This window comes from Polyodon spathula, chromosome 49 (genome assembly GCF_017654505.1).
Source record: "Polyodon spathula isolate WHYD16114869_AA chromosome 49, ASM1765450v1, whole genome shotgun sequence".
NCBI lineage: Eukaryota > Metazoa > Chordata > Actinopteri > Acipenseriformes > Polyodontidae > Polyodon > Polyodon spathula.
This window is the reverse complement of record NC_054582.1, coordinates 92,260-117,259: the sequence shown is the minus strand read 5'-3', so window position 1 is coordinate 117,259 and position 25,000 is coordinate 92,260. Positions and strand designations below refer to the sequence as shown.

General features: G+C 52.6%; 5 protein-coding genes across 8 annotated transcripts; all 5 read right to left on the bottom strand.

Moving 5' to 3' along the window:
* Positions 1 to 33: 33 nt before the first annotated feature.
* On the bottom strand, positions 34 to 5,787 carry LOC121306668 (F-box/WD repeat-containing protein 5-like). Its single transcript, XM_041238497.1, has 6 exons — positions 5,739 to 5,787; positions 2,483 to 2,508; positions 1,929 to 1,980; positions 1,096 to 1,253; positions 534 to 708; positions 34 to 442 (listed from the first exon to the last, which is right to left on the bottom strand). The coding sequence occupies exons 1-6, from the start codon at positions 5,785 to 5,787 to the stop codon at positions 210 to 212; spliced, it is 693 nt and encodes a 230-aa protein (XP_041094431.1). The 3' UTR covers positions 34 to 209.
* A 457-nt stretch (positions 5,788 to 6,244) lies between these two features.
* On the bottom strand, positions 6,245 to 11,525 carry LOC121306653 (transmembrane protein 268-like). Its single transcript, XM_041238461.1, has 8 exons — positions 11,394 to 11,525; positions 10,119 to 10,210; positions 9,871 to 9,983; positions 9,384 to 9,491; positions 8,775 to 9,035; positions 8,427 to 8,507; positions 8,144 to 8,341; positions 6,245 to 7,173 (listed from the first exon to the last, which is right to left on the bottom strand). The coding sequence occupies exons 1-8, from the start codon at positions 11,486 to 11,488 to the stop codon at positions 6,994 to 6,996; spliced, it is 1,128 nt and encodes a 375-aa protein (XP_041094395.1). The 5' UTR covers positions 11,489 to 11,525; the 3' UTR covers positions 6,245 to 6,993.
* A 227-nt stretch (positions 11,526 to 11,752) lies between these two features.
* Positions 11,753 to 15,213, bottom strand: atp6v1g1 (ATPase H+ transporting V1 subunit G1). The gene is made up of 3 exons (XM_041238621.1): positions 15,012 to 15,213; positions 13,131 to 13,231; positions 11,753 to 12,309 (listed from the first exon to the last, which is right to left on the bottom strand). The coding sequence occupies exons 1-3, from the start codon at positions 15,091 to 15,093 to the stop codon at positions 12,136 to 12,138; spliced, it is 357 nt and encodes a 118-aa protein (XP_041094555.1). The 5' UTR covers positions 15,094 to 15,213; the 3' UTR covers positions 11,753 to 12,135.
* Positions 15,214 to 17,894: 2,681 nt separating this feature from the next.
* Positions 17,895 to 20,382, bottom strand: hdhd3 (haloacid dehalogenase-like hydrolase domain containing 3). 4 transcript variants are annotated; one of them, XM_041238464.1, is made up of 3 exons: positions 20,171 to 20,372; positions 19,855 to 19,955; positions 17,895 to 19,530 (listed from the first exon to the last, which is right to left on the bottom strand). In XM_041238464.1, exon 3 carries the CDS (start codon positions 19,516 to 19,518, stop codon positions 18,802 to 18,804), a length of 717 nt encoding a protein of 238 aa, XP_041094398.1. In that variant the 5' UTR covers positions 19,519 to 19,530; positions 19,855 to 19,955; positions 20,171 to 20,372; the 3' UTR covers positions 17,895 to 18,801. The 4 variants fall into 4 exon arrangements, with proteins under 4 accessions (XP_041094398.1, XP_041094399.1, XP_041094397.1 ...); XM_041238465.1 differs by lacking the exon at positions 19,855 to 19,955 and having other exon boundaries at positions 20,338 to 20,382; XM_041238463.1 differs by lacking the exon at positions 19,855 to 19,955 and having other exon boundaries at positions 20,144 to 20,372.
* A 1,323-nt stretch (positions 20,383 to 21,705) lies between these two features.
* Positions 21,706 to 24,901, bottom strand: LOC121306667 (delta-aminolevulinic acid dehydratase-like; the record flags this gene model as incomplete). Its single annotated transcript, XM_041238496.1, has 5 exons — positions 21,706 to 21,842; positions 22,370 to 22,499; positions 23,143 to 23,229; positions 24,514 to 24,601; positions 24,837 to 24,901. Coding segments are annotated over 5 exons (432 nt in total), but the record flags the coding sequence as incomplete, so codon positions are not given.
* Between the last annotated feature and the right edge of the window lie 99 nt (positions 24,902 to 25,000).

Genomic DNA, 25,000 nt, shown 5'->3' with positions numbered 1-25,000 from the left:
GGGAGAGAGGGAGCAAGACAGGGATTGACGTTCAAGTCAGAGAGCGAGAGGTCACTGGAAGGGTACTAATTTGATGTCTGTAAACGGGTGGAGGGCGTACAGAATTCCAGTTGCCGTGTTAGTGAGTTTCCATCTACTGATTCCAATATTGACAAGCTTACAAACACATGGCTTAAACACAGGTATTGTTCGCCACAGCACTGTAGCCCCTAGTGATAAACAGAAACAGGATTACATGCAGGTCTCTGCTGGGCTCTAGCGGTTAACGCAGGCTGGCTTTCCTCCCCCCTCACCTGGAAGGCCTTGTTCAGCCACAGCACGGAGCAGGAGGTGATGTTGCCGATCCAGTGCAGGTTACCCGAGATCAGGTGCGACTCGTTCAGCCAGCAGCCAAACACGTCGTAGGGCTTGTTCCGGACGCGTGACAGGAGGGTGAAGTCATCTGGGGACGGGAGCAACAGGGCACTGTTATTATCATTATGATGTTTTTTAGATCTCGGAATTAATGAAAGACTGTCTGAGTGAATTAATACCGAGGCTGATGACTGCGATCTCCCCCGAGGAGGAGTGGTGCCGTCCGACGTAGACGCCCGACACCAGCAGCAGGGTGTCATCTGAGTTGAACTGGGAGAACTGGGTGTAGCCCCAGTTAAACTCGCGCATGTTGGAGCTGTGCAGCAGGGAGATGTCCAGGTCATTGTTCCAGATCTGAGAAAAACCACACGGAGATCAACTGGTGAATAACTGAGCAGAGAATATCTGAACTGGGAATAACTGAGCTGGTGCTCACACTGGGCGCCCAGTCAATCAGACTGCTGCAGATTTCACATGCGTGTCTGAGCGATTGCCCCAGCTTTGTCACTCCTGGATAAGCACCACCAGCCCTCTCCCGAGCCCCACAAAATACCTCACAGATGAAAATGAGAGTCCCACTACAGAGGTAACATGAAACCATGCAATGCTGTAGGGTCTGGTGGAGCTTTGATTGATTCAGTTAAACAGACTACGACCAGGGTTTAAAGAAAGAGTGAGAGAGCGAGAGAGAGAGAGAGAGAGAGAGAGAGAGAGAGAGAGAGAGAGAGAGAGAGAGCCTGCCTTGACAGTGCAGTCCTTGGAGCACGAGGCGAAGAGGTATCCGGTGTGCGAGAAGCTGAGGTGCAGGACCTGGTCGTGGTGCTCCTTCAGAGCGCACACCTCCACACAGGGGATGGAGTCGAAGAGCCGCTGGAACTCCCTCAGCCAGGACACTGCGGCTGCAGGGGGAGAGGCAGGGTCAGGCAGGGAGGAACACACAGTGCATTGGGAATCAGCCCTATGCAAAGGGAACCCTTTGTTCCATACTGGACAGTCAATGAAGGCATCTGATTTGATTTTTAAAGTGTTGACAGCAAACGCTTTTATTAGATTGTATTGAAGAGTGTTTAAAGTGTTGCTAGTGGAAACCTCAGACTAATCATGCTAATCATCTCATTTTACCCATTTCTTCATTTTCTTTGACACTTAATGTTGCAGATACATGACACATGTCTGCAGGTCACTGCTCTGATGAGGCGACGCTGCTGCTCAGAGCTAGGCATGCCTTTGAGAAGTGTGCTGGACAGCAGAGAGAGGTGACGCTGCTGCTCAGAGCTAGGCATGCCTTTGAGAAGTGCGCTGGACAGCAGAGAGAGACGACGCTGCAGCTCAGAGCTAGGCATGCCTTTGAGAAGTGCGCTGGACAGCAGAGAGAGGCGACGCTGCAGCTCAGAGCTAGGCATGCCTTTGAGAAGTGCGCTGGACAGCAGAGAGAGACGACGCTGCAGCTCAGAGCTAGGCATGCCTTTGAGAAGTGCGCTGGACAGCAGAGAGAGACGACGCTGCAGCTCAGAGCTAGGCATGCCTTTGAGAAGTGCGCTGGACAGCAGAGAGAGGATCAGGGAGGCTCGTACCCGGGTGTCGCGGCACCGCGCGGGGGATGCAGTAGTACCTTTGAGAAGTGCGCTGGACAGCAGAGAGACTCGACGCTGCTGCTCAGAGCTAGGCATGCCTTTGAGAAGTGCGCTGGACAGCACAGAGATCTGCAAGACGAGGCTGTCAGGGAGAGCCAGGCTGCTCAGAGCTAGGCATGCCTTTGAGAAGTGCGCTGGACAGCATTGTGACCAAGAACACAGCCTGCAAAACACACAGAGATACAGAGAGATACGGAGCCATTGTCTCATTGTGACCCAGCACACAGCCTGCAAAACACACAGAGATACAGAGAGATACAGAGCCATTGTCTCATTGTGACCCAGCACACAGCCTGCAAAACACACAGAGATACAGAGAGATACGGAGCCATCGTCTCATTGTGAGGAACAGAGTCTCATTGTGAGAACACAGCCTGCAAAACACACAGAGATACAGAGAGATACGGAGATTGTGACCCAGCACACAGCCTGCCCATTGTCTCATTGTGACCAAGAACACAGCCTGCAAAACACACAGAGATACAGAGAGATACCGTCTCATTGTGACCCAGCACACAGCCTGCAAAACACACAGAGATACAGAGATACAGCACACAGCCTGGAGATAGAGCTCCCGTCTCATTGTGACTCAGTCACACAGGACACGTCTCATTGTGAGCCACACAGCCTGCAAAACACACAGAGATACAGAGAGATACGGAGCCATCGTCTCATTGTGACCAAGAACACAGCCTGCAAAACACACAGAGATACAGAGAGATACAGAGCCATTGTCTCATTGTGACCCAGCACACAGCCTGCAAAACACACAGAGATACAGAGAGATACGGAGCCATTGTCTCATTGTGACCAAGAACACAGCCTGCAAAACACACAGAGATACAGAGAGATACGGAGCCATCGTCTCATTGTGACCCAGCACACAGCCTGCAAAACACACAGAGATACAGAGAGATACGGAGCCATTGTCTCATTGTGACCAAGAACACAGCCTGCAAAACACACAGAGATACAGAGAGATACGGAGCCATTGTCTCATTGTGACCAAGCACACAGCCTGCAAAACACACAGAGATACAGAGAGATACAGAGCAGAGATACATCATTGTCTCATTGTGACCCAGCACACAGCCTGCAAAACACACAGAGATACAGAGAGATACGGAGCCATTGTCTCATTGTGACCCAGCACACAGCCTGCAAAACACACAGAGATACAGAGAGATACAGAGCCATTGTCTCATTGTGACCCAGCACACAGCCTGCAAAACACACAGAGATACAGAGAGATACGGAGCCAGTCTCAGAGCACACAGCCTGCAAAACACACAGAGATACAGAGAGATACATTGTCTCATTGTGACCCAGCACACAGCCTGCAAAACACACAGAGATACAGAGAGATACGGAGCCAGTCTCATTGTGACCAAGAACACAGCCTGCAAAACACACAGAGATACAGAGAGATACAGAGTCATTGTCTCATTGTGACCAAGAACACAGCCTGCAAAACACACAGAGATACAGAGAGATACGGAGCTCATTGTCTCATTGTGACCAAGAACACAGCCTGCAAAACACACAGAGATACAGAGAGATACGGAGCCATTGTCTCATTGTGACCCAGCACACAGCCTGCAAAACACACACAGATACAGAGATACACAGCCAGGCTCATTGTGACACAACATTGTCTCATTGTGACCCAGCACACACACACACACACATACAGAGAGATACGGAGCCATTGTCTCATTGTGACCAAGAACACAGCCTGCAAAACACACAGAGACACAGAGAGATACGGAGCCATCGTCTCATTGTGACCCAGCACACAGCCTGCAAAACACACAGAGGCACAGAGACACACACACATCGTCTCATTGTGACCCAGCACACAGCCTGCAAAACACACAGAGATACAGAGAGATACGGAGCCATTGTCACATTGTGACACACACACACACACACACACAGAGATACACAGAGATACGGAGCCATTGTCTCATTGTGACCACACACACACACACAAAACACACAGAGGCTCAGAGGATACAGACACACACACACACACACAGACACATAGAGATACAGAGCCACACACACACACACACACACACACCAGGACACACACACACACACAGAGACACAGACAATCACACACAGTAGATACCAGAGGCCCTTGTCTCAGAGATACACATACACACAGAGAGACCCTGTGAGTCTCATTGTGGTGAGACACACACAACACCACGGTGTGTGTGTCGGTGTGTCTGTCTCTATGTGTCTCCACACACACCCACTAGTGTGTGAGGGACACACACACACACACAGAGATACAGAGAGATACAGACACACATTGTCTCATTGTGACACACACACACACACACACACACACACACACAGAGATACACAGAGGCTCAGGGAGACACACACACACAACACACACACACACACAGAGCCATCACACATTGGGACCCAGCACACACACACACACACACAGAGATACACACACACACACACACATAGAGATACACAGAGGCTCACACACACACACACACACACACACACAGAGATACACAGAGGCTCAGGGACACACACACACACACACACAGAGGCTCACACACACACACACACACACACACATAGAGATACACAGAGGCTCAGGGACACACACACACACACACACAGAGACACACACACACACACACACACACAGAGACACACAGAGGCTCACACACACACACACACACACACACACACACACACACACACACACACACACACACAGAGATGCACAGAGGCTCAGGGACACACACACACACACACACACACACAGATGCACAGAGGCTCAGGGACACACACACACACAGATGCACAGAGATGCACAGAGGCTCAGGGACACACACACACACAGACAGAGATACAGAGGGGCGCACAGAGACACACACACACAAGCACTTTAAAATCAAGTTGGAGATGATGATGTGAAATCAGGTCTCGATTTACAAAGTCTGTTTTTATGAATAAAATACAAGTTTGATAGTCCTGAAATTGTTCTTTACTGCCCAGAAATCCAGAACAGTTTCAGAAACTTTGCAAACACACACAAAAATAATCTTTAAGTCAAATGAGCCTCTAAATCCAGTGCCTTCTCGTAATTGTGTTAAGACACCGCGGAGAAATAAGAAACTATATTCCAGTAACTGCGATAATAACGACTCGGTGTGGCTGCAAACACCAAACAAACGCCAGGGAGGGTTACAATAAAAACAGCGTGGAGCTACAGGGTCTGTGCCTCGGCTTGTGAGTTCAGCCCTAGAATTAATCAAGGACAACTCTCTCTTTTAATTAAATGAAGCATATATGTATTTTCCCAGCTAGTCTCAGCATGTCATGCATGAAACTCGAGAGCTCCGATGGAACACGTCGTGAATAGCATTTTAATCCGTATTTGAAACAGACTAAAGTAACCCGGGCGGGCCCGGTTTAACACGCGTCCCTGTTATTCGCCGGAGAGACGCGCTGTCAGCCGGGCTTCCTATATAAGGGCAGGATCTGAACCGCGACCCGCCGCCGCCGCACACAGGGCGGGTCTGGCCACGGAAAACACGGACACCTGCATTAACAAGCAATGATAAAGCTTCCTGCTGAGTGAAAGAGAATAGCAGCGCTGTTTAAAAATAAACATGGCAGATATGAAACACAGGAGCGCTACTGCGCGTCACTGCACCCCGACAGCTCAGTCTAATCTCATATACACACACAGTATATATCTTTAATTCCCACCTTCAGATCGTCTCTCTGTCTTTCCTGGCTGGTCTGCTGCTGTTACCATCACAAGACCTATCGGTCGCCCTGACAGCGCTGGCTTGCATGCAGGCGCAGCTCCTCGGCTGCGTGCCCGCTCTTCAAGGGCTGCTGGAAGGGACGCGCAGGGGTGAAAGCACGGCGCTGGGTGCTGCAGTGATGCGCCCGATCTTCTTATTTCTATTGCTGGGTCCCGTTCCAGTTTAAACTCAGCCCGGTCTCTGATATCAGAGCTCTTCGTTTTGTTTTTCTGGTGTTGCCTTTTTGGGGAGAAGCTATGGTGGAACCTCCCTCGGCCAATCAGAACTGCCTGTCCTCATGGTAGCCCCGCCCCTTGTTGCAGAAGCAAGTCTCTCAGCCCCTGTCACTCTTGCAGACTCTGTCCAGGGAAGCTGCATTTATGGATGGTACCGCTAGGTGGCGCTGTTCTGCCGTGCTGTGGTTGATGACTGCCGGTTTATAACCTCCTGCCTCAGGGAGCCGAATCTGCCCACTGCAGAGCTCACACCAGCACAGACACTTTCACTGCACACTGAATCACTGCAACACACAGCAGCCCAGTGCAGAGCTCACACCAGCACAGACACTTTCACTGCACACTGAATCACTGCAACACACAGCAGCCCAGTGCAGAGCTCACACCAGCACAGACACTTTCACTGCACACTGAATCACAGCAACACAGAGCAGCCCAGTGCAGAGCTCACACCAGCACAGACACTTTCACTGCACACTGAATCACTGCAACACACAGCAGCCCAGTGCAGAGCTCACATCAGCACAGACACTTTCACTGCACACTGAATCACTGCAACACACAGCAGCCCAGTGCAGAGCTCAAACCAGCACAGACACTTTCACTGCACACTGAATCACTGCAACACACAGCAGCCCAGTGCAGAGCTCACATCAGCACAGACACTTTCACTGCACACTGAATCACTGCAACACACAGCAGCCCAGTGCAGAGCTCACACCAGCACAGACACTTTCACTGCACACTGAATTACTTACTCAACTGAATTACTCAACCCAGGCTGCAGTTTTCTCCAAAATATTTATCAATATTTTTCATTTTTACAAAGACAGAGAAATAGAACAAAACACCTTCCCAATATAAAATATGCATTTCCAAAAAAAAAAAAAAACTAAAGCCAGCCCTGCCAGTGGAATGATTCAGTCCATTTGCTCTGGTAGAATATTGTTTTCAATGTGTGGGTCTCCGAGCAGGGTACTATTGACAAGCTTGTCTCCAGCACCAGGGGCTGTCCGAGCCCAGCACAGCCACCTCGATGAACTGGCACACGCAGGGAGCGGCCCCGTGCAGACCCGAGCTCACTCTGGGCAGCAATCCGCAGGCAAGCAGCCGGACGTAGGCCCCAGAGTAAATGAACAGGAGCCGGTCAGCCATCTCCTGAGAGAGGAGGAGAGAGAGAGAGAGGAGTCACAACCCTGCCAGGTCCTGAGAGAGGAGAGAGAGAGAGGAGTCACAACCCTGCCAGGTCCTGAGAGAGGAGAGAGAGAGGAGTCACAACCCTGCCAGGTCCTGAGAGACGGGAGAGAGAGAGAGGAGTCACAACCCTGCCAGGTCCTGAGAGAGGAGAGAGAGGAGAGAGAGAGAGGAGTCACAACCCTGCCAGGTCCTGAGAGAGGAGAGAGAGAGAGAGGAGTCACAACCCTGCCAGGTCCTGAGAGAGAGAGAGAGAGAGAGAGGAGTCACAACCCTGCCAGGTCCTGAGAGAGGAGAGAGAGAGGAGTCACAACCCTGCCAGGTCCTGAGAGAGGAGAGAGAGAGAGGAGTCACAACCCTGCCAGGTCCTGAGAGAGGAGAGAGAGAGGAGTCACAACCCTGCCAGGTCCTGAGAGAGGAGAGAGAGAGAGGAGTCACAACCCTGCCAGGTCCTGAGAGAGGAGAGAGAGAGAGGAGTCACAACCCTGCCAGGTCCTGAGAGAGGAGAGAGAGAGAGGAGTCACAACCCTGCCAGGTCCTGAGAGAGGAGAGAGAGGAGAGAGAGAGAGGTGTCACAACCCTGCCAGGTCCTGAGAGAGGAGAGAGAGAGGAGTCACAACCCTGCCAGGTCCTGCCCGCATGATGCAGTTTATCCTGGTCACAAGACAGAACTGACACCAGCCTGTCAATTCAAAGAGATTCAGCACCTCCACTGCCACATTCCTGAGCTCTCTGTTAAATTCTCTGTGTGTGCGTCTGCATGTTTACTCTTAGCAAATTTGACCCTCAGCACAGAAGAGTCTGCATACGAAAAGATTACATTATCCCAGGAGCTATCAAATCCTAATCTGTGACTTGGATTAATAATTTGCACAGTGCTAATCTGAGCACCACTGCACCCGGGGGGGGGGGGGGGGGGGGGGGGGGGTTGTACCTGGGGCGTCCCGTCTGGGACGAGTCTCACCACCTGGCTGAAGGAAAAGCTCTTCCTCTCGGACCTGCCCCCTGTACTGAGACTGGACAGCAGGGGAATGTCCTCCCCGGCCAGGGGCCCCGCCCTCCCCTCCTCTGATTGGCTGAGAGGTTTGCTGATGATGACGCAGAGCTGGTCCAGTCGCTCTCGTAGCTGTGACTGGGAGACAAGCAGACAGCAGGACAGTGTCAGTGTTTCAGTGTGTATGCAGTTACTCAAATTAAAAAGAGGCTTCCAGGCTCACCGGCTTGCTGCTCTTCCAATTCTCCATTCGGCTGGTCAGGGTCTGTCTGCACATCGCCAGGTCGAAATACACAAACCAGAGCTGAGAGGCTGTCAAGGACTCCACAGCGATACAGAGGGGGATCTCTCCTGCACACAGGGCACTGCACAGCATGCAAGCAGCACCACACAAGCACCCAGAAGAACAGCGAGACACAAACTCCCTTCATTACAATTAAAACCACCAGCATAGAAATGCACCCCTCTTAATAAACTCGATAACAAACACGTGCGCTGGAAGCCCTTCTCAGTGTCTTCAGAGAGGCTGATGCTGCAGTGAAGCCTCCCGCGCTGCTGTGTGTAAAGATACCTGCAGGCGAGCGTGGCCGCCCTGCAGCAGCTCTGTGATCCCCAGCAGCAGCTTGTGTCTCAGCAGCCTCTCGTTCACGCCGGCCAGGCGCATGTCGGTGTTGGTGTTCATGCGAGTGCGGTGCCGGTCCAGCAGCAGCACCAGCGCCACAGTGAGCAGCGCCGCGGACACACTGACCAGCACACTGAGTGACCAGGGCGTCGCCGTGGAGACCAGGCGCAGGGAGGTGTACAGGTTCACCCACACCGTCACGTAGCACAGCTGCAAACACAGAGGGGGGAGAGAAAATGAGTGGAACAGCCTGGCCTGACACAGACAGACTCATGGCAGTTCATCATGTTGCAGATCATTCAGCAGTAATTGCAAAAGCTCAGGTCACAGAAGCTAAGCTAGAGCTTCCAAGAGTGAAGAAGACTGACTGTTCAGCTGGTAACACTGATGAAGGCATGAGCCGAAACACCTGCCCTCTCGAGTGACTCTGTTAAGCGTTTGAAAAGTTAGGGCTTATTATTATTATTATCTGACCCTGCTTGATTGCAGACGCTTCATTTTATCCAATCAAGCAATACTGAACAATTGATTCCTGCGCGGCTCGCTGCAGGGACTCACCACTGCTATAGCCATGGAGAAGGCTCTCGAGCTGAAGAATAGATATCTGCGCAGCTCGGGGTCCGTGACAGCCTGGTGCAGCTCCTCCCTGTACTGTGAGCAGGACACCTGAGCGGAGACAAGACACTGAACCCAGGAACCCCCTGCCCAGCAAGAGAGACCACACAGAACTCTACCTTCTACCTGTATCCCAGTCTAACACAGTGTCAGTGTCTCTCTACCTGTATCCCAGTCTAACACAGTGTCAGTGTCTCTCTACCTGTATCCCAGTCTAACACAGTGTCAGTGTCTCTCTACCTGTATCCCAGTCTAACACAGTGTCAGTGTCTCTCTACCTGTATCCCAGTCTAACACAGTGTCAGTGTCTCTCTACCTGTATCCCAGTCTAACACAGTGTCAGTGTCTCTCTACCTGTATCCCAGTCTAACACAGTGTCAGTGTCTCTCTACCTGTATCCCAGTCTAACACAGTGTCAGTGTCTCTCTACCTGTACCCCTAGGGTCCTCAGCCTCTCTGTGCAACCCTGCAAATCGAACTCGCCCGTCGAGGAGAGCGTGTTGTCAGCTGTCAGCACCTGCAGCACCTGCCCATTGCTCAGAGCTGGAACAGACAGACACACAGACACGAGCAGTCAGGGCAAGGAGAACAGACAGACACACAGACACCAGCGGTAAGGGTGAGGAGAAGCAACAGGCGCTCATGTTAATGTTCTGGACCAGCAGACTTTCACATCACCTGACTTGCAGCAGGACGGAGAGGGGGGGTCCAGGGGGCTCTCCTCCATCAACTCAGAGAACGTCCTGTCGCTTGGCATTTGGGGGGAGTACCTATAGAAATTAGGTAGTGTATATATATGCACACACACTTTTATTTATTTTTTTCCAATACGTATTGCTCATCGGTCTTGTTCGTGCTTGTTGGATTATTTTTAAATCACTGTTCAAGCCTCGGACTCTGTTCTGGTTTGAATGCCGCTCACACAGCAGCAGCAGCCCGCTATCTGAGACCCCGCAGCACGCCAGCATCACGTTAGCATCATAAAGACTTGAAGCAGCGCGGTGTGTCCGCCGAGGTCTCCGGGAGCAGAACTGGACCACGTCAAGTTTCCGACCTGTCTGGTTTTTATAAAGTTCACAAACCACTCCAAAACAGCGTGACCGCTGGGGACAGAACGGGTCACTCGAGAGATTGCATTGGGGTTTATTCTGATTTGGGACAACACAACCTCGATTATCGACACGCCTGCATTTCTCCAACAGCGACTCCTCAGATTAGATAAAGCTAGGACAGCATCGCGTTACTTTGCGCTCGTTCATTATTATTATTATTATTATTATTATTATTATTAACTTCCTTTTGGAATATATTCACACCGAATCGGCATTATAAAGAAGTGCTAAATGCTATTGTTTTAGGTTGCATTGAGGTATTAAATGCTATTGTTTTAGGTTGCATTGAGGTATTAAATGCTATTGTTTTAGGTTGCATTGAGGTATTAAATGCTATTGTTTTAGGTTGCATTGAGGTATTAAATGCTATTGTTTTAGGTTGCATTGAGGTATTAAATGCTATTGTTTTAGGTTGCATTGAGGTATTAAATGCTATTGTTTTAGGTTGCATTGAGGTATTAAATGCTATTGTTTTAGGTTGCATTGAGGTATTAAATGCTATTGTTTTATGTTGCATTGAGGTATTAAATGCTATTGTTTTATGTTGCATTGAGGTATTAAATGCTATTGTTTTATGTTGCATTGAGGTATTAAATGCTATTGTTTTATGTTGTCGTTCAAATCTTTGCAAAGTTGCGTGTTGAATTAGGCATCATTATACAGCATAAGCACCCTCATAACACGACAGAGGTTACAAACCACCCCCCCCCCGCCTCCCCCCGCCTTGAACAACACTGGGAACGATCCTCCACTCCAACAGGGTCACTTCAGTTCATTACGAAACCGCGATATTTATTTAAAACAATCAGTCCCGACCCAAAAACAGCACGCACGCACTTACCAGTGTCCGCGAGAGCCCAGAAGAATCAGAGCACGAGCTGCGTCGCGTACTGTCCTTTGCGGCGCACCAGCGACCTCCTCTCTCGCTCCCATCATGCAAATTCAGGGACTGCCCGAGTGCCGGAGTGTCCCAGGGAGAGAGGTGCAACCCCAACCCCCAACCCGACCCCTGTGTGAAATGCAACACCCCTCGGTGAAGCCTGCAGCGCGCTGAAGACAGGATTTCATTATTCTGCACACCAGACACTGCGTTCACATGTGCAGAGCTCAATACACAACGCTCCCTCCCTCCCTCCGTCAACAGCAAAGCAAAACCAGCTTTAAAAAAAAAAAAGAAGTGAAGAAGTCGACTCAGTTCTCTTTGTTTGAATAGTATTTATTTTTGCAATGGGATACAGAATCCAGAGAACACAGATATGGAATGCTGACACAAAGTTCTACTGAGAGATTTTTCATTTTCTCTTCATCCCTCTGTTCAGAGGGGGGGGGGGTCTAAACATCCATTTCTAATGGGGGAGGAAAACTGGGAACAATAACGGCTCTCCTCTCGCACTGCGGGGTTTTCTAACGATACATACACTGGGGAACACCCCGACACACAAACACAAACACACACTCGATTAACCACTGAGATACGAGGCACACGAAGCCCCACACAACACGGCACCCGAGACCAGCTCTTGAGCATTCCTGGTGCCGGCGCGCTGGGATGGGTTCCTCCGGGCCCGCGGGTCTCGCCGGGTTTATCCGCTCACCCGGTAGTTGGCGTGGATCTCGGGTTTGATTTCACATACCAGGGTCAGCAGGGTGCCCAGCATGGTCTCTCGGTTCTGCTGGTAGTTCAGCTGGATTCTCTTGATCTTGTCCAGGGTCTCTTTGTCAACCTCCACTGCCGAGTTCCCATGAGAGCCCAGAGCCTGCACACGACACACCAGGACAGGGGGAGAAAGGGAGACATGTAGAAAGCATGATATCCACACGGAACACACCCTCCCACTCTCATTGGTGAGCTACATGAACACATGACATGCTGCGCTTCAGTAAAGGTCTATAGCCTCACAGCCCCTCACTGCTCTTCAGTAAAGGTCTATAGCCTCACAGCCCCCCACTGCTCTTCAGTAAAGGTCTATAGCCTCACAGCCCCCCACTGCTCTTCAGTAAAGGTCTATAGCCTCACAGCCCCCCACTGCTCTTCAGTAAAGGTCTATAGCCTCACAGCCCCCCACTGCTCTTCAGTAAAGGTCTATAGCCTCACAGCCCCCCACTGCTCTTCAGTAAAGGTCTATAGCCTCACAGCCCCCCACTGCTCTTCAGTAAAGGTCTATAGCCTCACAGCCCCCCACTGCTCTTCAGTAAAGGTCTATAGCCTCACAGCCCCCCACTGCTCTTCAGTAAAGGTCTATAGCCTCACAGCCCCCCACTGCTCTTCAGTAAAGGTCTATAGCCTCACAGCCCCCCACTGCTCTTCAGTAAAGGTCTATAGCCTCACAGCCCCCCACTGCTCTTCAGTAAAGGTCTATAGCCTCACAGCCCCCCACTGCTCTTCAGTAAAGGTCTATAGCCTCACAGCCCCTCACAGCCCCTCACTGCTCTTCAGTAAAGGTCTATAGCCTCACAGCCCCCCAGTGCTCTTCAGTAAAGGTCTATAGCCTCACAGCCCCTCTCCCCTGCTCTCTTCCACTCTAAGCAGACGATCAGTTCAGTTCAAGGGGCACGATAGAAAAGGAATGAAACGTACGGCTTCCTCTTTGGTTTTGAACTCCTTCTCCCTCTGCAGGCGGTACTGCTCAATCTCAGCCTGCGCTTCCTCCTTTGCCTGCTTCAGGCGCCGGTTCTTTCCTGTGGTGAAGAAATACATTTAAAAAGAGGGTTACAGGAAGCTGAAGGCTTGTCCTTTTAAAGAAATCACATTTCGTACCGTCACCGCGGCTCCCATGCGCGAGACGCGTCTCCTGACACTGTGACAGACCAGAGCCAGAGAGAGAGAGAAGAAAACAACACAATTGCCCTTTAATCACACTGACTTGTGCGGATTCCTACTGAATGATCCTTCTGTCTTTAAACAGTGTTTTATGAAACAGGTCAACAGTAAGACAGTCTGCTAAGCAGCGGCAGCACTCTGTGAAACCGGCCCCTGGTTCCCAGTAAAACCTGGAATGAACTGCGATTCAGTCTCATTACCATTCCAACCATCTGTGGGTATCACAATTATAAACACTATACAGACTGTTCGAGGTCACAAGAGGACAATCAGCTGTGAACCAAGCACTTTCCCTCCAGCTTGCATGAGCTCCCATCCGTGCTAAAGAGCCACAAGCTGCCAACTCAGACAGAGCAATACATCCAGTAGATACAGCACGGTAACAGCACTGCGTCACTTAGAGCTGCATGACGTAGGCACGGCTGAACGAAGCGCGCATCATTTACAGAGCTGCATGACGTAGGCACGGCTGAACGAAGCGCGCATCATTTACAGAGCTGCATGACGTAGGCACGGCTGAACGAAGCGCGCATCATTTACAGAGCTGCATGACGTAGGCACGGCTGAACGAAGCGCGCATCATTTACAGAGCTGCATGACGTAGGCACGGCTGAACGAAGCGCGCATCATTTACAGAGCTGCATGACGTAGGCACGGCTGAACGAAGCGCGCATCATTTACAGAGCTGCATGACGTAGGCACGGCTGAACGAAGCGCGCATCATTTACAGAGCTGCATGACGTAGGCACGGCTGAACGAAGCGCGCATCATTTACAGAGCTGCATGACGTAGGCACGGCTGAACGAAGCGCGCATCATTTACAGAGCTGCATGACGTAGGCACGGCTGAACGAAGCGCGCATCATTTACAGAGCTGCATGACGTAGGCACGGCTGAACGAAGCGCGCATCATTTACAGAGCTGCATGACGTAGGCACGGCTGAACGAAGCGCGCATCATTTACAGAGCTGCATGACGTAGGCACGGCTGAACGAAGCGCGCATCATTTACAGAGCTGCATGAACGATACAGAGGACGTAGGCTGAACGAAGCGCGCATCATTTACAGAGCTGCATGACGTAGGCACGGCTGAGTGAAACAGATTCAGCGATGTCGATTATAAGAGCCGCTACGAGGAGTATTATTACCCTCGAATAGCTGCTTGTCAACCCGAGGAGTTCTTCAAACCAGTCTTGTTGTTCTAATATTATTACATGTAGCGTATTTCAGAAACGAGAGCTTGTATCACTACAGTCAGTGTATTCTAGTGAACTCGACAGAGCATCCCCATTCATTCACAAACTACCTGAGGGGCGCCCTTTACCCGCTGCACCGATACAATAACACGACATCCCAGTCTGTATGGAGAGGTCGCGCTGCGCACTAAGCCCCGTACTAAGCCCCGTGTTTACACGGGAATCCCAGTCTGTATGGAGAGGTCGCGCTGCGCACTAAGCCCCGTACTAAGCCCCGTGTTTACACGGGAATCACACATTACTCTTCAGCAGCTCCGTGCTCGCACACTCCCCATTCAAACACCCAGCACAGGCCTCAGTAAAGGCCGCCGTGTCTCCCCGCCGCAGATCCGCGTCATTTCCCGAGCTGGGTCGAGCAGATCCAGCACGGCTGCTGCGCTTACGTTTCCTGGCCTCGGCGACTTTGTCCGCCGCTCGTTTCTCGGCTTGAAGCAGCTGCTGGATTCCCTGAGACTGGCTTGCCATGTCTGGAGGTGACTGCGGTGTAAATGCTGGATTCGGGTGTCAGGACGCGCAGTATTGTACGAGCGATGCCTTTCTCTCTTCTCAATGGAGCCCCACAGTACTGCAGTCAGCTGATGGCGGCTCATGTGACTCGGGCGGGGGCGGGGCTCTGCTTGCCTGTGCAAACCTCTGCACAGCGTTGCACTTTATTGAAGCGCTGCTGGATGTAGCGGGGGTTACGACTGCGCACGCATGAGGAACTTTTCTGCGCTGGTCCCGTGCTGTGCTCGTGGAAGTGTTCTGCGCTGGTCCCGCGCTGTGCTTGTGGAAGTGTTCTGCGCTGGTCCCGCGCTGTGCTTGTGGAAGTGTTCTGCGCTGGTCCCGCGCTGTGCTCGTGGAAGTGTTCTGCGCTGGTCCCGCGCTGTGCTCGTGGAAGTGTTCTGCGCTGGTCCCGTGCTGTGCTTGTGGAAGTGTTCTGCGCTGGTCCCGTGCTGTGCTCGTGGAAGTGTTCTGCGCTGGTCCCGTGCTGTGCTTGTGGAAGTGTTCTGCGCTGGTCCCGCGCTGTGCTTGTGGAAGTGTTCTGCGCTGGTCCCGCGCTGTGCTTGTGGAAGTGTTCTGCGCTGGTCCCGCGCTGTGCTTGTGGAAGTGTTCTGCGCTGGTCCCGCGCTGTGCTTGTGGAAGTGTTCTGCGCTGGTCCCGCGCTGTGCTTGTGGAAGTGTTCTGCGCTCCCGCGCTGTGCGTGGAAGGTTCTGCGCTGGTCCCGCGCTGTGCTTGTGGAAGTGTTCTGCGCTGGTCCCGCGCTGTGCTCGTGGAAGTGTTCTGCGCTGGTCCCGTGCTGTGCTCGTGGAAGTGTTCTGCGCTGGTCCCGCGCTGTGCTCGTGGAAGTGTTCTGCGCTGGTCCCGCGCTGTGCTTGTGGAAGTGTTCTGGTCCCGCGCGCTGGTCCCGTCCCGCGCTGTGCTTGTGGAAGTGTTCTGCGCTGGTCCCGCGCTGTGCTTGTGGAAGTGTTCTGCGCTGGTCCCGTGCTGTGCTCGTGGAAGTGTTCTGCGCTGGTCCCGCGCTGTGCTCGTGGAAGTGTTCTGCGCGCTGGTGCCCGTTCTGCGCTGTGCTTGTGGAAGTGTTCTGGTCCCGCGCTGTGCTCGTGGAAGTGTTCTGCGCTGGTCCCGCGCTGTGCTCGTGGAAGTGTTCTGCGCTGGTCCCGCGCTGTGCTTGTGGAAGTGTTCTGCGCTGGTCCCGCGCTGTGCTTGTGGAAGTGTTCTGCGCTGGTCCCGCGCTGTGCTTGTGGAAGTGTTCTGCGCTGGTCCCGCGCTGTGCTTGTGGAAGTGTTCTGCGCTGGTCCCGCGCTGTGCTTGTGGAAGTGTTCTGCGCTGGTCCCGTGCTGTGCTTGTGGAAGTGTTCTGCGCTGGTCCCGCGCTGTGCTTGTGGAAGTGTTCTGCGCTGGTCCCGCGCTGTGCTTGTGGAAGTGTTCTGCGCTGGTCCCGCGCTGTGCTTGTGGAAGTGTTCTGCGCTGGTCCCGCGCTGTGCTCGTGGAAGTGTTCTGCGCTGGTCCCGCGCTGTGCTCGTGGAAGTGTTCTGCGCTGGTCCCGCGCTGTGCTCGTGGAAGTGTTCTGCGCTGGTCCCGCGCTGTGCTCGTGGAAGTGTTCTGCGCTGGTCCCGCGCTGTGCTTGTGGAAGTGTTCTGCGCTGGTCCCGCGCTGTGCTTGTGGAAGTGTTCTGCGCTGGTCCCGCGCTGTGCTCGTGGAAGTGTTCTGCGCTGGTCCCGCGCTGTGCTCGTGGAAGTGTTCTGCGCTGGTCCCGCGCTGTGCTCGTGGAAGTGTTCTGCGCTGGTCCCGCGCTGTGCTCGTGGAAGTGTTCTGCGCTGGTCCCGCGCTGTGCTCGTGGAAGTGTTCTGCGCTGGGCGCCCGTTCTGCGCTGTGCTGTGCTCGTGGAAGTGTTCTGCGCTGGTCCCGCGCTGTGCTCGTGGAAGTGTTCTGCGCTGGTCCCGCGCTGTGCTCGTGGAAGTGTTCTGCGCTGGTCCCGCGCTGTGCTCGTGGAAGTGTTCTGCGCTGGTCCCGCGCTGTGCTCGTGGAAGTGTTCTGCGCTGGTCCCGCGCTGTGCTCGTGGAAGTGTTCTGCGCTGGTCCCGCGCTGTGCTCGTGGAAGTGTTCTGCGCTGGTCCCGCGCTGTGCTCGTGGAAGTGTTCTGCGCTGGTCCCGTGCTGTGCTCGTGGAAGTGTTCTGCGCTGGTCCCGCGCTGTGCTCGTGGAAGTGTTCTGCGCTGGTCCCGCGCTGTGCTTGTGGAAGTGTTCTGCGCTGGTCCCGCGCTGTGCTTGTGGAAGTGTTCTGCGCTGGTCCCGCGCTGTGCTTGTGGAAGTGTTCTGCGCTGGTCCCGCGCTGTGCTTGTGGAAGTGTTCTGCGCTGGTCCCGCGCCTTGTGGAAGTGTTCTGCGCTGGTCCCGCGCTGTGCTTGTGGAAGTGTTCTGCGCTGGTCCCGCGCTGTGCTCGTGGAAGTGTTCTGCGCTGGTCCCGCGCTGTGCTCGTGGAAGTGTTCTGCGCTGGTCCCGTGCTGTGCTTGTGGAAGTGTTCTGCGCTGGTCCCGCGCTGTGCTCGTGGAAGTGTTCTGCGCTGGTCCCGCGCTGTGCTCGTGGAAGTGTTCTGCGCTGGTCCCGCGCTGTGCTCGTGGAAGTGTTCTGCGCTGGTCCCGTGCTGTGCTCGTGGAAGTGTTCTGCGCTGGTCCCGCGCTGTGCTCGTGGAAGTGTTCTGCGCTGGTCCCGCGTGCTGTGCTTGTGGAAGTGTTCTGCGCTGGTCCCGCGCTGTGCTTGTGGAAGTGTTCTGCGCTGGTCCCGCGCTGTGCTTGTGGAAGTGTTCTGCGCTGGTCCCGTGCTGTGCTTGTGGAAGTGTTCTGCGCTGGTCCCGCGCTGTGCTTGTGGAAGTGTTCTTTGCTGGGATCATGGCAGAACAATGATCAGGTGACTCACAGCTGAGGATGGTGATGCTCACAGCTGACACTCCTTTTCCAGCTCGGTTTTTATTTAGAACAGGATACTCACACATGACTGATACCGCTGTGCAGAACACAGCAAACCCACCACACTGCATATGAAGCAGGACTAGCACAGCTGACTGGCAGCACTACCTCCTGCTGTTTGCTGTAGAAATCGCAGTTCAACGGCTCCGGCATCACTGTGCGGGTTCTGCTCTTGCACAGGCTCTTGTGACTCCAGCAGTGAGGCTCAGGTTCAGATCCCAAGTGTTCGGGCTCAGTTTATCTAATTGAGTGTGGTTCAGTTTGTTTTGGAAGCCCATGTGAACGCTCCAAAAGAACCGTCCCTTTCACAGTGTGTTTAAACAGAACCAAACCGAGTCCTTCTCCAGAGCTGCGGTCCGGTCCGTTTGGTAAAAGCAGCGAGTTTGCTTCAGTGTGAAGCGCAGCCAGTCCTGCTGAAGTGACTCGTTCTCTTGCACTGAGGGGCGCGCAGCCTGCGAATCCAACCAGAGCCGAGCTCTCTTCCTCCGGAGTTCGTTTTCAAGTGAACTCAGTTCGGTTCATTTAAAAACTAAACATAAGTGAAAAGGCACTTGGTGTTGTGTCAGAAACCTTTGATTTATTTATTTTTAAACACCCACAAACAGTAAACCAATACAACGACGATGAGATATATTTTCTGGTCTGGTTTTAATGAAAAGACAGTTAAACTGGAGCAGCTTTCCCCTCCCGATGCATGCAGGCCGAGACTCGAGCCCGCTCCCCGGTCTCTATGAGAGGAGGGCGGGCAGCTTGTCCAGCGAGGAGAGCCTGTGCTCGGGAGGCACCCCCCAGTCCACCCCCCTCTCTGCCCCTTTCCTCTGCAGCAGGTAGCTCTGCATCCCCTGCTCACGGGCAGCCCTGTAGTCGTTCCAGTAATCATCCCCGATGTGGGCTGCCCGGCTGGGCTCCGTCAGCCCGCTCAGCCTGAGCGCCTCCCGGAAGATCCTGCCGTCCGGCTTGGCCACGCCGGCGCTCTCCGATGTCACCACGAAGTCGAAGTGCTTCCTCAAGCCGCAGCTGTCCAGCACCTGCTCCAGCCGCTGGTCGAAGTTGGACACGACCCCCATGCGGAGCCCCAGTCGCCTGCACTGCTCTAGCGCCCGCTCCACGTCGGGGAATGCCTCCCAGTTGTGTGCGCCGCTGAAGCCCCGGTACAGCCTCTCTGCCAGGGGCTCCAGCGCCCGCTCGCCCTGCACCCCGCACAGGGAGAAGGTCTCCTGCACCACGTGCTGCCACCACTCCCGCGAGGACAGCCCCTGGCTCAGCCCGTAGTTGGGGAAGCGCTGGTGCTGGCTCTTGTAGGCCAGTCTGAAGGCTCTCTCCACGGACTCGGGTTCCAGCTGCAGCCCCAGGCTCCGCGCCTCCCTGCAGTACTGCTCCCCGACTGAGCTCCGCACCCGGAGCAGCGTGTCTGTCACATCCCAGGTGAGCCAGCGGAGCCGCATCGCTCCCAGACACTGGACAGAGAGAGAGCGGCTGAGTCGGGCTCACATACAGAAAGGACCTCAGAGAGGGTGTGATTTCAACCTAGGGGCTGCTGTGATGCCAGCGATTCATGGTCTTTGAAATAAACTCAATCTAACCAACTCCGAGCCAACACTGACTTTATTATCTCCGGGCCACCTAGCGGCTTTAAACGAGAACACATTCCAAACTCTGAGAAACGCGATCCAATCACAGCAGCCCTTCAGCTGAAACCACACCCCCGTCACGTGGTCCTTTCCTCGAAGGAACTTGACTCGAACAAAACAATAAAAAAAATAATAATAAAATGAACAAACCTAATTTTGAGGAAAAAGCTTCACTATATTTTAAACATGGTTTGCAATAATATATAGTTTGTGGTGGGCGGAAGCGGGGTCCGGAGATTTTGGATTGGATTCTGTGTGTTAACAACGCCATTGTTAGTATAATCAATATTTAGCCAAACGGCTCATTTCTGTCGATAGCCCCCGTTGCAGACAGCAGCAATTATCAACAGGGCAGCAAGTCACGCCGAGTCTGATTTGAGATCATTTTTAGTAAATCTACAAGATGATTTTAACGCTGATCTGATCTCGAGGTGCTTACCCGGCATGTTTTCACAGATGCACTCACCTTGGCTTCTGGTATTATCAACACAATGTCGCTAAATTATTTAATAAAACTATAAATAAAACTATTTATACTTTTTCATCTGTTTCTTTTCGCGAGATTACTTAAAAACCATTGAAATCCCCGCGTTTCTAAACTTCACTTCACAGATGGGACGGATAGAAACGTACAAAGAGACCACTCTCCAGTACAGGCCGGTCCTTCAGGAAACACGAACAAACACAGAAAGGTTCCACCTGGAGTGTGGCGCTCTGCCTCCCCCTGCTGGACATTATAAACATCTCCACACTGCATCTCACAGTCCGTTTATAAACATCTCCACACTGCATCTCACAGTCCGTTTATAAACATCTCCACACTGCATCTCACAGTCCGTTTATAAACATCTTGCATCACAGTCCGTTTATAAACATCTCCACACTGCATCTCACAGTCCGTTTATAAACATCTTGCATCACAGTCCGTTTATAAACATCTCCACACTGCATCTCACAGTCCGTTTATAAACATCTCCACACTGCATCTCACAGTCCGTTTATAAACATCTCCACACTGCATCTCACAGTCCGTTTATAAACATCTCCACACTGCATCTCACAGTCCGTTTATAAACATCTCCACACTGCATCTCACAGTCCGTTTATAAACATCTCCACACTGCATCTCACAGTCCGTTTATAAACATCTCCACACTGCATCTCACAGTCCGTTTATAAACATCTCCACAGTGCATCTCACAGTCCGTTTATACATCTCCACATGCATCCACAGTCCGTTTATAAACATCTCCACACTGCATCTCACAGTCCGTTTATAAACATCTCCACAGTGCATCTCATCCGTTTATAAACATCTCCACACTGCATCTCACAGTCCGTTTATAAACATCTCTGCACACAGTCCGTTTATAAACATCTCCACATGCATCTCACAGTCCGTTTATAAACATCTCCACACTGCATCTCACAGTCCGTTTATAAACATCTCCACACTGCATCTCACAGTCCGTTTATAAACATCTCCACACTGCATCTCACAGTCCGTTTGATCAAGCATGAAGTTTTACATTGTGACACAAACTCAGCACTTTTAAAACCTAGCACAGCATAGCAAGGCACTGAGCTGTGAAATATCTGATACTCAGCATGGGGCTCCTCATATATATATAATCATTTAAACTTTGTGTATCAAAAAAAAAACACCTGACCCCAGTTCATTGTTATTAATATTTTTATTTCATTTGGAGACAAGCAAGGCACTTTCACATTCACTGACAGACATTCTTGAGGAGCCTCACAGCACTTTGCCTTTAGAGTTCACAGCACCGAACACAGTGTGATTGTACAAGCAAATAGAAAAGGACAGATAACAGCATGACTCTCTGTGTCACTGGGTTAGTAACAGCATGACTCTCTGTGTCACTGGGTTAGTAACAGCATGATTGTGAGTTGTGTGTGTGTGTGTGTGGAGTGCCGGTCCCGTCTCTCTCTCTGTCTCTCTCTGTGTGTGTGTGGAGCGCCGGTCACGTCTCTCTCTCTCTCTGTCTCTCTCTCTCTGTCTCTCTGTGTGTGTGTGTGTGGAGTGCTGGTCTCGTCTCTCTCTCTCTCTGTCTCTCACTTCTCCTTCAGCCACGTCAGCAGCTGAGGCACGTAGTAGGTAATGATGATGTCTGCACCTGAAAACAAAAACACACAAAACCACGCTGTGGGAAGGGGCACACGCACCCACGTAGAAAACCACCTCCCCCAATACAGTACAATACAGTACAATACAATACAATACTCTCTGCTAAACACCAACAGCTGCATGTTAACATGTGGAGTTTGTGTTGCTGCTCAGTGTCACTCCACTGGAATTATAGCAGGGTGACTGTAGCTAATTGTAACAGAACACACTATCACTGGAACTGGAACCGAGGGAAGAATGCTGCTGGGTTTGGGTCTGGATCTGGTATTGGGGTCTGGGTTTGGGTCTGGGTCTGGTATTGGGATTTGGTTTGGTTCTGGGACTGGGTCTGGTATTGGGTCTGGTTCTGTGTCTGTGTCTGGTATTGGGATTGGGATTTGGGTCTGGGTGTGGTATTGGGATTGGGTTTGGGTCCGGTATTGGGATTGGGTCTGGGTCTGGTATTGGAATTGGGTTTGGGTCTGGTTCTGGTATTGGGTCTGGTTCTGGTTCTGTCCTGTGCAGCGTGTAGTTTACCTGCCCGGCGGAAGGCAGTCATGGCCTCCATCACGGCGCTGCGCAGCTCGAACGCTCCGGCCTGTGCTGCGTGCCACAGCATCGCAAACTCCCCCGACACGTGGTACACAGCCAGGGGGTGCGTGGGGTGCTGGGGGGAGAGAGAACGTGACAGCGCAGAACAAACAACGAGAACAGCAGAGCAGAGCCGCGTGTTTCCAGACTGTATTGAATACACAGTGAACAGCAGAGCACAGCCGCGTGTTTCCACACTGTATTGAATACACAGTGAACAGCAGAGCAGAGCCGCGTGTTTCCACACTGTATTGAATACACAGTGAACAGCAGAGCAGAGCCGCGTGTTTCCAGACTGTATTGAATACACAGTGAACAGCAGAGCAGAGCCGCGTGTTTCCACACTGTATTGAATACACAGTGAACAGCAGAGCAGAGCCGCGTGTTTCCAGACTGTGTTGAATACACAGTGAACAGCAGAGCACAGCCGCGTGTTTCCACACTGTATTGAATACACAGTGAACAGCAGAGCAGAGCCGCGTGTTTCCAGAGTGTATTGAATACACAGTGAACAGCAGAGCAGAGCCGTGTGTTTCCAGACTATATTGAATACACAGTGAACAGCAGAGCACAGCCGCGTGTTTCCAGACTGTATTGAATACACAGTGAACAGCAGAGTCGCATGTTTCCAGACTGTAGTGAATAAAGCCCTGTGAGAGTGAGATCTTTATCAGGGCTTGGTAACGGGACCCCAGTCTGAGCGGGAGCGTTGTCCTCACCTTGTCCTTGACCTCCCGCACGATGTCCAGGTAGGGCAGTCCTGGCTTGACCATCAGCATGTCTGCCCCCTCTCGCACATCACGGTCCTGAAACACACACTGCCGGTCAGTCCAGCGCTGACCACTGCTAATGAGTAGTGAGGTCAAGCAGCTAATCCAGTGTAGTGCCCACCCCCGTGTAACCTCACCACATCTCAGAGTGCCAGCCCTCGTGTAAACTCACCACATCTCAGAGTGCCAGCCCTCGTGTAAACTCACCACATCTCAGAGTGCCAGCCCTCGTGTAACCTCACCACATCTCAGAGTGCCAGCCCTCGTGTAAACTCACCACAGCTCAGAGTGCCAGCCCTCGTGTAACCTCACCACATCTCAGAGTGCCAGCCCTCGTGTAAACTCACCACATCTCAGAGTGCCAGCCCTCGTGTAACCTCACCACATCTCAGAGTGCCAGCCCTCGTGTAAACTCACCACACTCAGAGTGCCACGTGTAAACTCACCACAGCTCAGAGTGCCAGCCCTCGTGTAACCTCACCACAGCTCAGAGTGCCAGCCCTCGTGTAAACTCACCACAGCTCAGAGTGCCAGCCCTCGTGTAAACTCACCACAGCTCAGAGTGCCAGCCCTCGTGTAAACTCACCACAGCTCAGAGTGCCAGCCCTCGTGTAAACTCACCACAGCTCAGAGTGCCAGCCCTCGTGTAAACTCACCACAGCTCAGAGTGCCAGCCCTCGTGTAAACTCACCACAGCTCAGAGTGCCAGCCCTCGTGTAAACTCACCACAGCTCAGAGTGCCAGCCCTCGTGTAAACTCACCACAGCTCAGAGTGCCAGCCCTCGTGTAAACTCACCACAGCTCAGAGTGCCAGCCCTCGTGTAAACTCACCACAGCTCAGAGTGCCAGCCCTCGTGTAAACTCACCACAGCTCAGAGTGCCAGCCCTCGTGTAAACTCACCACACTCAGAGTGCCAGCCCTCGTGTAAACTCACCACAGCTCAGAGTGCCAGCCCTCGTGTAAACTCACCACAGCTCAGAGTGCCAGCCCTCGTGTAAACTCACCACAGCTCAGAGTGCCAGCCCTCGTGTAAACTCACCACAGCTCAGAGTGCCAGCCCTCGTGTAAACTCACCACAGCTCAGAGTGCCAGCCCTCGTGTAAACTCACCACAGCTCAGAGTGCCAGCCCTCGTGTAAACTCACCACAGCTCAGAGTGCCAGCCCTCGTGTAACCTCACCACAGCTCAGAGTGCCAGCCCTCGTGTAAACTCACCACAGCTCAGAGTGCCAGCCCTCGTGTAAACTCACCACAGCTCAGAGTGCCAGCCCTCGTGTAAACTCACCACAGCTCAGAGTGCCAGCCCTCGTGTAAACTCACCACAGCTCGGAGTGCCAGCCCTCGTGCTCCGGGGGGAAGCTGGTAGCAGCGCCGGTCCCCAAATGCTGGTTTTGACTGGGCAGCGTCTCTGTGAACACAGACAGACAGACAGACAGACAGACAGACATGGACAGACAGACAGACAGACACACAGACACACACACAGAGGGAACCTTGTTAGAGAGACTGCGTCTCATTTTAATTTAAATCATTTTCATGACTTCACATCCCTACCTAAAAGACAGATCATTCAACAGAATAAAAGCCCTTTTTGGTAACCCTGGACTCATGTTTGAATTGCAGTCATTCAGAAGCACACTCACCTGAAGGGCCCGTAGTAGCAGGAGGCGAACTTGGCACTGTAGCTCAACACAGAGACCTGACGGAGAGGAGAAACGGGTCAGAGAGACTGGACAGCACAGCAGAGCAGAGCACAGCACAGCACAGCACAGCACAGCACAACACAGCCTGCTCCCTCCCCCTCACT